General features: G+C 35.1%; 2 protein-coding genes across 4 annotated transcripts in view; one reads left to right on the top strand and one right to left on the bottom strand.

Annotated features, from left to right (window-relative positions):
* ANKIB1 (ankyrin repeat and IBR domain containing 1) overlaps positions 1–13,950 on the bottom strand; it is a 259,272-nt gene that overhangs the window by 218,286 nt on the left and 27,036 nt on the right. The gene's annotated exons all lie outside the window — the stretch shown is intronic.
* The window catches only part of LRRD1 (leucine rich repeats and death domain containing 1), a 33,418-nt gene that overhangs the window by 9,385 nt on the left and 10,083 nt on the right, over positions 1–13,950 (top strand). The window contains exons 2-3 of one of the 2 annotated variants that reach the window (XM_047694621.1): positions 2,040–4,062; positions 7,031–7,229. In XM_047694621.1, the coding sequence (XP_047550577.1) occupies positions 2,119–4,062; positions 7,031–7,229 (2,143 nt within the window). In that variant the 5' untranslated portion in view covers positions 2,040–2,118. The remainder of the gene's footprint in view (positions 1–2,039; positions 4,063–7,030; positions 7,230–13,950) is intronic. The other variant, XM_047694622.1, reaches the window with a different exon arrangement.

Genomic DNA, 13,950 nt, shown 5'->3' with positions numbered 1-13,950 from the left:
TTTTTTTAAAGATTTTATTTATTTATCAGACAGATCACAAGTAGGCAGAGAGGCAGGCAGAGAGAAAGGAAGGGAAGCAGGCTCCCCGCTGAGCAGAGAGCCCGATGTGGGGCTCGATCCCAGGACCCTGGGATCATGACCTGAGCCGAAGGCAGCGGCTTTAACCCACTGAGCCACCCAGGCGCCCCTGTCCAAAGACTTTTAAGAATCAGTTTGTCAAGTTCCACAAAAATAAGGTTAGAATTGAATTTATAATAAGATTGAATTTATAGATCAATTTGCAAAGAAAACCACTCCATTTATTTAGGTCTTCTCCAATATCTCTCACTGCATTTTGTACTTATATGAAGTAGTATTTTTCTGTACAAGTCTTACACAGTTTTTGTTAGATTTATTCCTAGGGATTTGACATTTCTTGATTGTAAATGATACCTCTTTAAACTTTTATTTTCTAAGTTTTTTTTTTAACATAAGGAAGGAAACTGGCTTTTGTATATTGACTTTATATTCAACATTACTTAATGTTCCTATTGATTTTAATAATGTGTCTATACATGATCTTGAATTTCCTACATACATAATCATATTATCTGTGAGTCATGACATTTTAATTTAATTTTTAATAATCTTTAAACCCTTTTCCTGGCATTATGCCACTAAGATCTCCAGTACAATACTGATGGAAGTGATGATACAAGGCAACATTTTCTTGCTTTGAATATCAAAGGAAAGCTTTCATTGATTTACCACTAGGTAAGATACTTACAGATTAAGGAAATTTATAGATTGAGGAAATCTCCATCTATTCATACTTTGCTAAAAGTTCTCTCTAAAATCATGAAGAATGTTGCAATTTATCAAGTGCATCTAATGAAATGATTGTATGGTTTTTCTCCATCTCAATGTGACAAACCACATTAACTTTTTAATGTTAAAATCCAACCTTCAATTTCTGGGACAAATGCAACTTAGTCACAAGATAGTCTCTTTATATATTGCTGGGTTTTATAATATTTATAATATTTATATTTTATAATATTTTATAATAAAATATTAAATTTTATAATATTTAGAAAATTTAGAATATTTAGAAATGTTTCTAGAACATATAGAAATATATAATATTTATATAATATTTAGAATAGTAATGTTTAGAATTTTTGCCTTGAGTAAAGTTTGCCTTTAATATTTCATATTGTCCTTAATATGTTTTATCAAGGTTAGTGCTAATGTCATAAAACAAGCTGGAAAATGTTCCCTCTTTTTCTATTCTCTTTGAGAGTCTGTGAAACAGTGAAACCATACCAGTTTAATTGAAAGGATTTAATACAGGGAATTGTGTAGACAAGTATTAGAGAACCAAAAAGGCAAAGGGGGAACTTTGGTAACACAAGAGATAGTAAATACCACCCCTAGGATGAAGAAAGGAAGGAAGGAGGTTGGGTTATTAAAAACTACAGACTTGGGAGATGGACTAACAAAGCTGGGATCCAGAGTTTGGAGGAGAGGAACTACACAGCTGTGCAGATACTTCAGGCGTCACAGAAAAGAATTACAGTCAGGGTTCAGTTCTCTTGGAAAAGTTGTTTTACTTCTAGTTAGTCTTACAGAAACTATCTCTTTCTTAAGATATTTCACTTCTACCTATGAGAAAATTATTTTAATGTACTGAATTTGTTGGGACAAGACACTTCAGCACCATATGTAAACCTACAACATCCATAATGCAAATAGTACTCTCTGCATGTCAGGGAGCCACTGGCTGTTTTCCAAAAATTTGCTCAGTTCTTTCATTCCTTTATGTCTCCTTTCTTACTTTCTATAATTTCAATGTGATTTCAAGAGTATCATATGATAAATGCATGCAATCAATTTAACTACATTTAACTAGCAATCATATATAAAATTAGCTTTTTAGTTACAGATTGTTTTAATATCTATTAAATTATTCACTATAGAATAAAAATTATTATAAAATTCATTTGTAATTTTAAATATTTATTGTATGTCTCATTTTAATATCAGTATTTGTTTTGTAGGTTCAAAGGAGAAAATTAAACATGAAAATTAAAATTGAGTTATAATCATGTATTGATGTAAGACATACCAGTAAAAAAGATGTCTGAAAAGGAGGATACTTCAGAAGAGCTAGAAGATACCACTAGTCAACTTAGGACAGAATCTACATTATGGGCAATGGAACCTGAATTTATTAAAGAAACATCGAATTCATTAGCGGAACCTTGTGTTGGGAAACCTTCCAATCAGATTTGTGAAACAAATCTTAGAAATGATGAATTAGGCATACATAATGATGCATCAACATTGTCCCTTGGAATTAAGTCTAAGAGAGATGAAGAACAAAGGAAAAATCTTCAATTTTCTGGTACAATCACTACATATAAAAGCTTTCAGTTAAAAAGTGATATTCCACAAAGCCCACCATTATCAATAACTGGGATGGTCGCTGGGTATCAGGCTTTCTCTGGCTTCTTATCTCATGAAACATTAGAAACAACTAGTCCACAGCTCTCTGAAGAATATCAGAAAGGACTTGACTTCGGATCACATAACTTTACAGTTAACCTCAAGGCCAAGGGTTTAGAAGAATTCCCTAAGGACATTTTAAAAATCAAATATGTAAAATACCTGTATTTGGACAAGAACCAAATCAAAAGTTTTAAAGGGGCAGATTCAGGTGACCTGTGGGGACTTGAAATTCTGTCCTTGCAAGAAAATGGGTTATCATCACTTCCACCTGATATTCAGTTACTTCATAATTTAAGGATATTAAATGTCAGTCACAATCAAATATCACATATACCTAAAGAAATATCACATCTTGGGAATATCAGGCAACTCTTTTTTAATGACAATTACATTGAGAATTTTCCTTCTGGCTTAGAAAGTCTTGGAAACTTGGAAATTTTAAGTTTGGCTAAAAATAAGTTAAGTCATATACCAGATACTCTGTCTAGTTTTAAAAACTTGAAGGTTCTCAATCTGGAATATAATCAGTTAACAATATTTCCTAAAGTTCTGTGCTTCCTTCCAAAGTTAATTTCACTAATCCTTACTGGAAACCTGATAAGCAGTTTGCCAAAAGAAATTAGGGAGCTTAAAAATTTAGAAAACCTTCTGCTGGATCATAATAAACTTACCTTTTTAGCTGTGGAAATTTTTCAATTGTTCAAGATGAAAGAACTCCAACTAGCTGACAATAAACTGGAAGTTATTTCACACAAAATCGAGAATTTTAAGGAACTCAGAATTCTAATACTTGATAAAAATCTATTGAAAGAAATTCCAGAGAAAATTTCCCACTGCGTAATGTTGGAATGTCTTAGCCTTAGTTATAATAAATTAACAGGACTTCCTAAGAACATCTATAAGCTCAAAAATTTAAGAGAACTCTATGTAAACAAAAATAATATAGTGAGAATACCTGAAGATCTCTCACATCTTAATAATATTTTCATTCTAGAATTTTCAGGAAATATAATCACAGATGTTCCCATTGAAGTGAAAAATTGCAAAAAAATAACTAAAGTTGAATTGAGTTATAATAAAATAATGTATTTTCCAGTAGGCTTGTGCGCTTTAGATTTTCTTAATTATTTAAATTTTAATGGAAATTATATTTCAGAAATACCTGTAGATATATCTTTTAGTAAACAATTACTTAATTTAGAGTTAAATAAAAATAAACTACTCATATTTTCTGAACACTTATGTTCTCTTATTAATCTTGAATATCTGGATCTTGGTGAAAACCAAATAAGAAAAATTCCACCATCTATCTCCAATATGGTATCACTCCATGTTCTTATTTTATGCTGTAATAAATTTGAAGCTTTCCCTATAGAAGTGTGTACTTTAGAAAATCTGCAAGTACTTGATCTTTCAGTAAACCAAATACAGAATATCCCTTCAGATATCTGTAACCTAAAAAGAATCCAGAAATTTAATATCTCAAGCAATCAATTTATATATTTTCCTATTGAACTGTGCCAACTTCAATCATTGGAAGAGCTGAATATAAGTCAGATGAATGGAAGAAAGGTAAGAGACCAATATTTTGGGCTTTGGAGGGAATTTGGCACTGGAGGGGATTAGAATCTAAATTGTAGTATATGTGTGTTTTAAATTTAGCTGGAATATTTTATTTTTTAAAGAAATAAGTTTTTTTTAAAAGATTTTATTTATTTATTTGACAGACAGAGGTCACAAGTAGGCAGAGAGGCAGCAGAGAGAGCGAGAGAGGAGGAAGCAGGCTCCCTGCAGAGCAGAGAGCCCGATGTGGGGCCTAATCCCAGGACACTGGGATCATGACCTGAGCTGAAGGCAGAGGCTTTAACCCACTGAGCCACCCAGGTGCCCCAAGAAATAGGTTTTTTTTTTTAACCCCAAACATGGTTTTAAAGTATAAAGTATAAAGTATATTTAAAGTATAAACTATATTTCTCAACAGCTTTGTAGGAAAGTATTTTATTAAAATGAAATTACAAGGAACTAAAGTTGACAATTTTATAGATTTCTTTTAATTTCAGTTTAATTGTAAAAGGAGTTTTAAAGTTATGAATTATAATGTAAAGACATTATTGAAAATTTAGGAAATTGAGAAATGAAATTTTAAAAAAATCATTCCAGAAGCATACCATTGTAATATAACTATTAGTCAATGATCATATGTTGATACACCTTACTTTTACTCTTTTTTTTAAGGTATATGGTTTTATAAGCAAGTATAAAAAGATTCTACATTCAATTTTAATTTTAGTTTCTTCTCTTTTCACTTAATATAAGCATTTCCCCATAATATAATATAATCTTCCCAATAATTGTTATAGCTAATACATGATATATGTAACTAATCATCTTTTGCTAAGTATTTAGGGATGTTGTAATTTTTCATCATCATATTTAATGCTGTGATGAACTGCTTCATAAACATAACCTTTTCCACATTTTACTATTTCCTTAGAGAATTTTCCTTAAAGAATTGCTAGATCAACATGAATAAATGTTCTTATAGTTTAGCTTCTCATTTTACTTGAACTGTAAGAATGAATTTTATGGAAATAGTTTAAAATAATCCAACATTGCTGATTTATATTAAGATCTTAGTAAACTAATGAAAAGAACCTTAGACCTATTATCTGGCTATGTTTAACTTGGCCATTATAGTTGAAATAATGAAATAATGCTAGCTGAAGCTTTCTTTTAGCTCTCTGATTTGTACTGATATACATTCTCTAAACTTCCACAAAGCTGTTATTGTACTCTTTATTTTGGCACGGGATTACCTGTTGTTTAATACTCTTTCCTGATGGTTTACTATATGTATATTTTGTCCCCTGAATTAAAATTTAATCTCCTTGAAGTTAGGGGCTGTTTTCTTTTCTTTTCCTTTACATTTAGTATTTATTTATTTTAGAGAATGAGAGAGAGAGAGAGCACGTGCACAAGAAGAGGGAAGGGTAGAGGGACAGGGAAAGAAAGAATCCTCAAGTAGACTCCATGCTGTGCATGGAGCCTGACTCAGGGTTCTATCTCACATCCTGAATTTATGACCTGAGCCGAAATCAAGAGTTGGATGCTTAACTGACTGAGCCACCCAGCAACCCTTTGGGACTGTTTGTTATGCTTCTTTTATATATAGAATAACACTGAGCACATTATTCAGTATTTATCTTGTTGTTTGGTTATCTCAGAGGGGTCCATTTATTCAAAATTCTTTGGTTCATTCGTAGAGCTTCCTTTATTTCAAAAGCCACTTGTGATGGCCATATTTTCTCTGAATATGTGCATTTGTTCTTCACCATAGCAGGGTATCATAATTCCTGTTATTTTGCGACACTTTTTGTACTAGGAGTTTTTTTGAGGCCATAATGCCAAGCTGTGTGAGTCCATTTTAAAGGGGTTTATTGACCACTTACTTAAAGTGCATCTTGATTGGGAACATGTACACAAAAAAAGTATAAAAAATGACATAATGGGGGCACCTGGGTGGCTCAGTGGGTTAAAGCCTCTGCCTTCGGCTCAGGTCATGATCCCAGGATCCTGGGATCGAGCCCCACACCAGGCTCTCTGCTCAGCAGGGAGCCTGCTTCCCCCCTCTCTCTGCTCTCAGCCTGCCTCTCTGCCTACTTGTGATCTCTCTCTGTCGAATAAATGAATAAAATCTTTTTTTAAAAATGACATCATGGGCGCCTGGGTGGCTCAGAGGGTTAAAGCCTCTGCCTTCGGCTCAGGTCATGATCCCAGGGTCCTGGGATCGAGCCCCACATCGGGCTCTTTCCTTGGTGGGGAGCCTGCTTCATCCTCTCTCTCTCTGCCTGCCTCTCTGCCTACTTGTGATCTCTCTCTGTCCAATAAACAAATAAAATCTTTAAAAAAAAAAAAGAAATAAAAAAAATGACATCATGTCATTTAAGAACCCAAGGAAAATACACACAAGAGACTAATAAAAAGCACTGTTGATGAGAATAGGAATAAAAATATCAAATGTGGGATGAATAGTTGGGAAAGACTTGTGTCTCAAAGCAGGTCAGATTCAAGGAAGGAAGAAAGGGATAGTGGTACAGAACACTAAGTGCTGGGAGAGTAAGGAAAGCAGGTTAATAAGCCATGTGGTTAAATTGGTAGCATTGGTCAGACTGGGGAGGTACTTGGATGTTACACAATATATTATGGATTTCAGCAAGAATTTGTGACATAGTGAAAATATCCCTTTTTGGGGTGCCTGGGTGGCTCAGTGGGTTAAAGCCTCTGCCTTCGGCTCAGGTCATGGTCTCAGGGTCCTGGGATCGAGCCCCGCATTGGGCTCTCTGCTCAGCAGGGAGCCTGCTTCCTTTCTCTCCCTGCCACTCTGCCTGCTTGTGATCTCTGTCTGTGAAATAAATAAATAAAAATCTTTTTAAAAAAATCCCTTTTTAAGACCCCAAAACTATCCTTCCATTTGATTTTAGACAAAGTTTTAGTCATAGAAATATTTATTTAAAATGTAATTGTTTAATCTTTATTACAGTTAACAAGACTTCCAGAAGAACTGTCTAATATGACTCAACTTAAAAGACTTGATATCTCAAATAATGCAATCAGAGAGATTCCAAGAAATATAGGGGAATTGAGAAGTTTGGTTAGTTTAAGCGCACACAACAATCAAATAAGTTATCTGCCACCATCTTTTCTATGTTTAAACGATCTCCAGCAACTAAACTTGAGTGGTAAGTGCCAAGTGTAATCAATAAGCATAATCAACGAATATTCATGTCTAGGTTGCAAATTTTGTTGAAAAGACAGAAAAGTAGCCAACATAATGCATTAAGTGCTCATTGGAAGGAAATGGCTTTCCTAGGTACAGAAAATGAGAGCAAAGCATAAGGTCCACTTGCTTTCCTGAAAGAGGTTATAACCCACCCTAGGGAACCTGAACATGTGAGTAGAGAGATAATGACACGCAGAAAGACAGAGGCAGTATGGTGGGGTGAGAGCACAAGAGAGTGCTCACCGTAGTTCTGGGAGTGTTGGGAAGACTACAGATAGTGGTTCATGCTGCTGGTGGGTAAGAGTGTTGCTGGGACAACAGTAAAAGAAAAGCAGTCAAGAAACCCACAGAAGTAGGTTCGGAGCTAAGAGACAATCACTAAGCAATTAGTATGCTACAAGTCATCAGCTTTTACTGCCAGATTTGAAGTTAGAAGGGCTGAGTTCAAATCTCATTTAGTCTACTTTCTCCATTTATAAAGTGAAGCTAACCAGAAGACCCATGCTATAGATTTGGTGTTAAACTGAATGAGACTTTGAAAGCAGGTAACATACTGTGAAAGCATCATTCAAGCAAAAAATGTTTATATACTCTTGTGAATTAATTTTGTCACTAGTGAATTTAGGAAGGCTGAAAACACTGAATCTCAGTGTTTTCATCAGCAACACAGATAAGCTGTAACTTCTGCTTGTTCATAGACTTGTGGGAATATAATTAAACAAAATTTATGGAAATAGCTTCACAAATGTGAGGTAATACACCAATGAAAGGGATTTAGAGATTGATTCTTTTCTTTCCTCATAGCACAGGCTTTGGAGTAGCACAGATCTTAGAATTCTAGCTCCATCATTCAATAGGAAGTTTCTTTTTTTTTTTTAATGTTAATCTTCTGTTGTTTTCTAATCTGTAAATGAAAATAATAATTTCTATTCTTTAAACTATGAGGATTCAATGGTTAATCACTAAGCACAGTAAGCGATATAGGTTTTAAACAGATGTGAGAACTTCTCTCCAAGGAGCCAAAATAACAAATGATAGGAATGTAGACTGACAGAATAACTGCTTGTGGTTGTCCTTGTGTAGAAGGACAGACAGTTCTCTTGCCTTATAGTTCTCTCTGCAGGCACTGATAATGCTATCAGTCAGGCTTTCATCTTCTCCTACCTGTAAGACAGCTAGTTACATTATCATTGTCGTATCTGTTGTTTACAGACGGCATCCATTCTGATAGGTCAATGCTTGGGCCAAACAAGTTGTTAAATATTTTGAAAAGCACCACTGCTCACAAGTAACTAAACTAAACTGTTACTAAAGTAACAGCCGCTGAAAGGATTCCTACCTATAGGCCCTCTCTCTCTCTCTCTCACTCTCCGCCCTTTGTTGTTGCCAGTTTTTAAAAACACCTTTTTCTGAAGTATAAATACATGCTGAATAAAGTACACAGTGTATCAAGAAATTAAGATTAAAAGTAGAATTACCATATAATCCAGCAATTCCATTTCTGGGTACTTATCCAAAGGAAAAGAAAAGAGTAACACAAAAAGAAGTATGCACCCCAATGTTCATTGCAGTATCATTTCCCTAAGTGTCCATCAATGGATGGGTGGATGGATGGATGGATAAAGAAAATGTGGTGTAAAAAAAAAAAAAAGAAAAGAAAATGTGGTGTATACACACACACACACACGGTGGAGTATTATTTACCCATAAAAAGAAGGAACTTTTGTCATTTGCAACAACATGGATGGACCTTGAGGGCATTTTGTTAAGTGAAATAAGCCAGACAAAGACAAATACTACAGGATACAGGATTTCATTTATATGTGGAATCTAAACAAAAGTAAACTCATAGATACAGAGAACAGACTGGTGGTTACCACAGGGGGGTACAGCATGGTGACTACAGTTAATATTTTTTGTATATCTCAAAGTTGCTAAAAGAATAGACACTAAAAGTTCTCGTTGCCAAAAAACCCTGTATGTCGTAATGGATGTTAACTAGACTTACTATGTTGATCATTTTGCAATATATACAAATACTGAATCATTGTTATATACCTGCAGCTAATGTTATATGTCAGTTATCAATTATCTCCCAATTTTAAAAGAAGTTCATACTGTAAGTATACAGCTCAATAAACTTCCACACACTAAACAAACCCATAATTTTAGGACCTAGATCAAGAGACAAGACATTCCCAGAAACCAGAAACCCCGTCTTGTACCTTTCCAGTCACTTCTTGCCGTTCTCTTAACCAAGGGTAAACACTATCATGAGTTCCAATAGTGTGCCTTAAATGAAATCATAAAATATACACTTTTTTTTAAAGATTTTATTTATTTATTTGACAGACAGAGATCACAAGTAGGCAGAGAGGCAGGCAGAGAGAGAGGAAGGGAAGCAGGCTCCCTGCTGAGCAGAGAGCCCGATGCGGGGCTCGATCCCAGGACCCTGAGATCATGACCTGAGCCGAAGGCAGCGGCTCAACCCACTGAGCCACCCAGGCGCCCAAAATATACACTCTTATGTCTGGCTTCTTTCACTTAACATTATGTTTGTGAAATTCACTCATACTACTCTGTGTAGTTGTGAACCATTCACTCTCAATACTGAATATGAATATACTCTGCTTTACTTATTCTGCTGTTGATGAACATTTAGTAGAAAAGCAATTATTTTCTTGTGATCAGATAACAAACTCCTTATGATTCAATCCTTTTAAATTTTGGGGGACCAACTTTATGGCTTAGCATATAGGGTACCTTGATAAACACACATATACTCTTTCAAAAGCATATTCTGAAAGAGTTAGCTACACTGCTTTATGAATATCATATAAGTCCAGGTTGTGGATAGTTTTGCTGGTATCTTCTGTCTTTACCGGTTTGTTGTCTTAAAGTGTTAAAATCCAAAACTATGGTTGTGGAATGTATATTTTTGGCTTTAATTGTCAACTATTTTCAGGCATTTTGAGGAATTGTTATTAGAAAAAATGCACGTATATGATTATCATGACTTTCAATTCTAATGAATTTTTATCACCTGAAATCCCCAAATGCCCCTCTTTATCCCCAGGAATAATCTTTATTTTGAGGATTATTTTATCTAATATTAAGATAACCACTCCAGGCTTCTTACACTTACTGTTCTCATGGTATATCTTTACTATCATTTTACTTTCAACATATGTGTCTTTATATTTAAAGTACATCCCTTGTAGACAGCACCTATGTTTTTATGCTCAAAATGCATCTTATAGACAGTATATATAGTTCGGCCTTGCTTTTTCATCCTTTATGGCAATCTCTGCCTTTTAATTGGGATATTTAGTCAGTTAACATTTAAGGTAATTATTGGAATAGTAGGAATTATTTGTTTTTAAAGATTTTATTTATTTACTTGAGAAAGAAAGAGACAGCACGACTGGGGGAGGAGGCAAATGGAGAGGGAGAAGCAGACTTCCTGCTAAGCAGAGAGTCCATCATGGAGCTCAATCCCAGGACCCCAAAGATCATGACCTGAGCCAAGGGCAGATGCTTAGCCATCTGGGCCACCCAAGCACACCAGTATAGTTGGATTTAGATCAGTCATTTCACCAGTTGTTTTCTGTTTCTCCCCTATGTTAACTCTTTTTCTGTCTCCATGTTGAATTAGGTTTTTTGTTTGTTTTTTCTTTTTGTTTTTGGTTGCTTTCCAGATCTTCTCATCTTTGGTTTTCAGCAGTTTGACTATGCTGTGCCTAAGTGTATTTTTTTAAAATTATAATTAAGGTGAAATTCACACAATCTAAAACTAACAGTTTTAAAGTGAACAATCTGATGGCATTTAGCACATTAACTAGGTAGCACAATATACCATTAATTCTATCTAGTTCCAAACATTCATCAACTCCAAAGGAAATAATTACTCATTAAGCAGTTGCTCTCTCTCCTCCCCTTCCCTCTCCCTCTGGTAACTAACAATGTGTATTGCATCTCTGCAGACATACTTAATACCATGGATATGTCATATGAAGAGAACTGTACAATAAATGACTTCATTAGGGGCGCCTGGGTGGCTCAGTGGGTTAAGCCGCTGCCTTCGGCTCAGGTCATGATCTCAGGGTCCTGGGATCGAGCCCCGCATCGGGCTCTCTGCTCAGCAGGGAGCCTGCTTCCTCCTCTCTCTCTGCCTGCCTCTCTGCCTGCTTGTGATCTCTGTCAAATAAATAAATAAATAAAATATTTAATAAATAAATAAATAAATAAATGACTTCTTTAGACTGTTTTTTTTTCCACTGAGCATAAGGTTTTCAAGCTTCATCTATATTGTACCTTGTATCAGTAGTCCATTCCTTTTATGGCTGAATAATATTACACTGTATAAATCCTCTATACTTTGATGATCCATTCATCCTCTGATGGACATTTGGGTTACTTTCACCTTTTGGCTATTGTGAATAGTGCTCTTATGAACACGTGCACACATGTGTTAATTTCAGTACATTTTCAGTTCTTTAAGTTATATCCCTAGAGATAGAATTCCTGTGTCACATGTTAATTTTATGTTTAATTTTTTGAGGAACTGTCAAATTGTTATCCACAGAGGTAGAACCATTTTACATTTTCACCATGAATGTACAATGATTTCAATTTCTCCATATCCTTTTCAATATTGTTGTTTTACATTGTTTTGGATTACAGTTATGCTAGTGAATGTGAGTGGTATATCATTGAGGGTTTGATCTGAATTTTCCTAATGACTAAGGATTTGAGCATCTTTTTTAGGTGCTTTTTGACCACTTGTATATTTTTTTGAGAACTGTCTATTGAATTCCTTTGCTCATTTTAATTTTAATTTTATTTTTTAAAAGATTTTATTTGCTTATGGGGGTGGGGAGGCAGAGGGAGACAGACAAGCAGACTCTGTGCTGAGCTCTGAGCCTGTCACAAGCCCCAATCTCAGGACCCTGAGATCATGACATAAGCTGAAACCAAGAGTCAGACACCTCACCTGCTGAGCCACCCAGGTGCCTGTCCTTTGCCCATTTTTAAATTGGGCTTTAATTGGATTCTTTTGTTGTTGAGTTAGAGTTCTTGATATATTCTGAATAGTAGACCCTTATTAGATACATGTTTTACAATTATTTACTCCCTTTCTATGGGTTGTTTTTTCTTCTTGATAATGTCCTTTGATACATAAAAGTTTTAAAGTTTGATGAAGCCCAATTAGCTATTTTTTCTTTTGTTGCTCCTGTTTTTGGTGTCATATCTACTAATCCATTATCAAAATCTAAGAACATTAAGACTTCTCCCCTATGTTTTAAGAGTTTTTTATAATTTTATCTCATATTTAAGTTGTTGATTCATTTTGAATTAATCTTTATGGTGTGAGGTAGGGATCCACATTCATTCTTTTGCAGGAAAATCTCTAGTTATTCTAACATCATTTTCTGAAAAGATTATTTTTCCCCTTTGCATGGTCTGAGAACCCCTGTCAAAAATTAATTGGCCATAATATATGGAATTATTCCTGGACTCTCAATTCTGTTCCATTGGTCTATATGTTGAACCTATGCCAATCTCATACTGTTTTTTTTTTTTTTAAGTTTTTCTTTAAATTCCAGTTAGTTAACATATAGCGTAATATTAGTTTCAGGTATAAAATACAGTGATTCAAACCTTTCATACATCACCCGGTGCTCACCACAAGTGCAATCCTTAATCCCCATCACCTGTTTAACCCACCCCGCACCCACCTCCCTTCTGGTAACCATCAGTTTGTTCTCTGTTTGTTTTTTGGTTTGCCTCTCTTTCTTTTCCCCCCCTTTGCTTGTTTGTTTTTTTTCTTAAATTCCACATATGAGTGAAGTCATATGGTGTCTTTCTCTGATTCATTTCACTTAGGATAATACTTTCTAGCTTCATCCAGGTCACTGCAAATGGCAAGATTTCATTATTTTTTATGGCTGAGTAATAATCTAGTGTGTGTGTGTGTGTGTGTGTGTGTGTGTGTGCATCACATCTTCTTTATCTATTCATTAGTTGATGGACATTTGGGCTGCTTCCACAATTTGGCTACCGTAGATAACGCTGCTGCTATAAACATCGGGGTGCATGTATACCTCTGAATTACTATTTTTGTATTCTTAGGGCAAATACTAGTAGTGCAACTGCTGTCTCGTAGGGTAGTTCTATTTTTAACTTTTTGAGGAACCTCCATACTGTTTTCCAGAGTGGCTGTACCTGTTTACATCACCACCAATAGTGTACAAGAGTTCCCCTTTCTCTACAACCTCATCGACACTTGTTGTTTCCTGGTGTTGTTGATTTCTGACAGGTGCCAAACTGTTGGCCATCTGGATGTCTTCTTCAGAAAAATGTGTTTGCATCTTCTGCCCATTTTTATTTTTTTATTTTTTTTAAAGATTTATTTATTTGACAGAGACACAGTGAGAGAGGGAACACAAGCAGGGGGAGTATGAGAGGGAGAAGCAGGCTTCCTGCTAAGCAGGGAGCCCGATATGGGGCTGGATCCCAGGACCTTGAGATCATGACCTGAGCGAAGGGCAGACACTTAACAACTGAGCCACCAAGGCGCCCCCTTCTGCCCATTTTTAAATTGGATTATTTATTTTGGGGTGTTGTGTTTTACAAGTTCTTTATATATTTTGGATACTAACTCTTTATCAGATATGTCA

The sequence above is a fragment of the Lutra lutra genome, chromosome 11 (genome assembly GCF_902655055.1).
Source record: "Lutra lutra chromosome 11, mLutLut1.2, whole genome shotgun sequence".
NCBI classification, from domain to species: domain Eukaryota; kingdom Metazoa; phylum Chordata; class Mammalia; order Carnivora; family Mustelidae; genus Lutra; species Lutra lutra.
The sequence above is the reverse complement of the archived record's forward strand: the minus strand, read 5'-3'. Positions and strand labels throughout refer to the sequence as shown.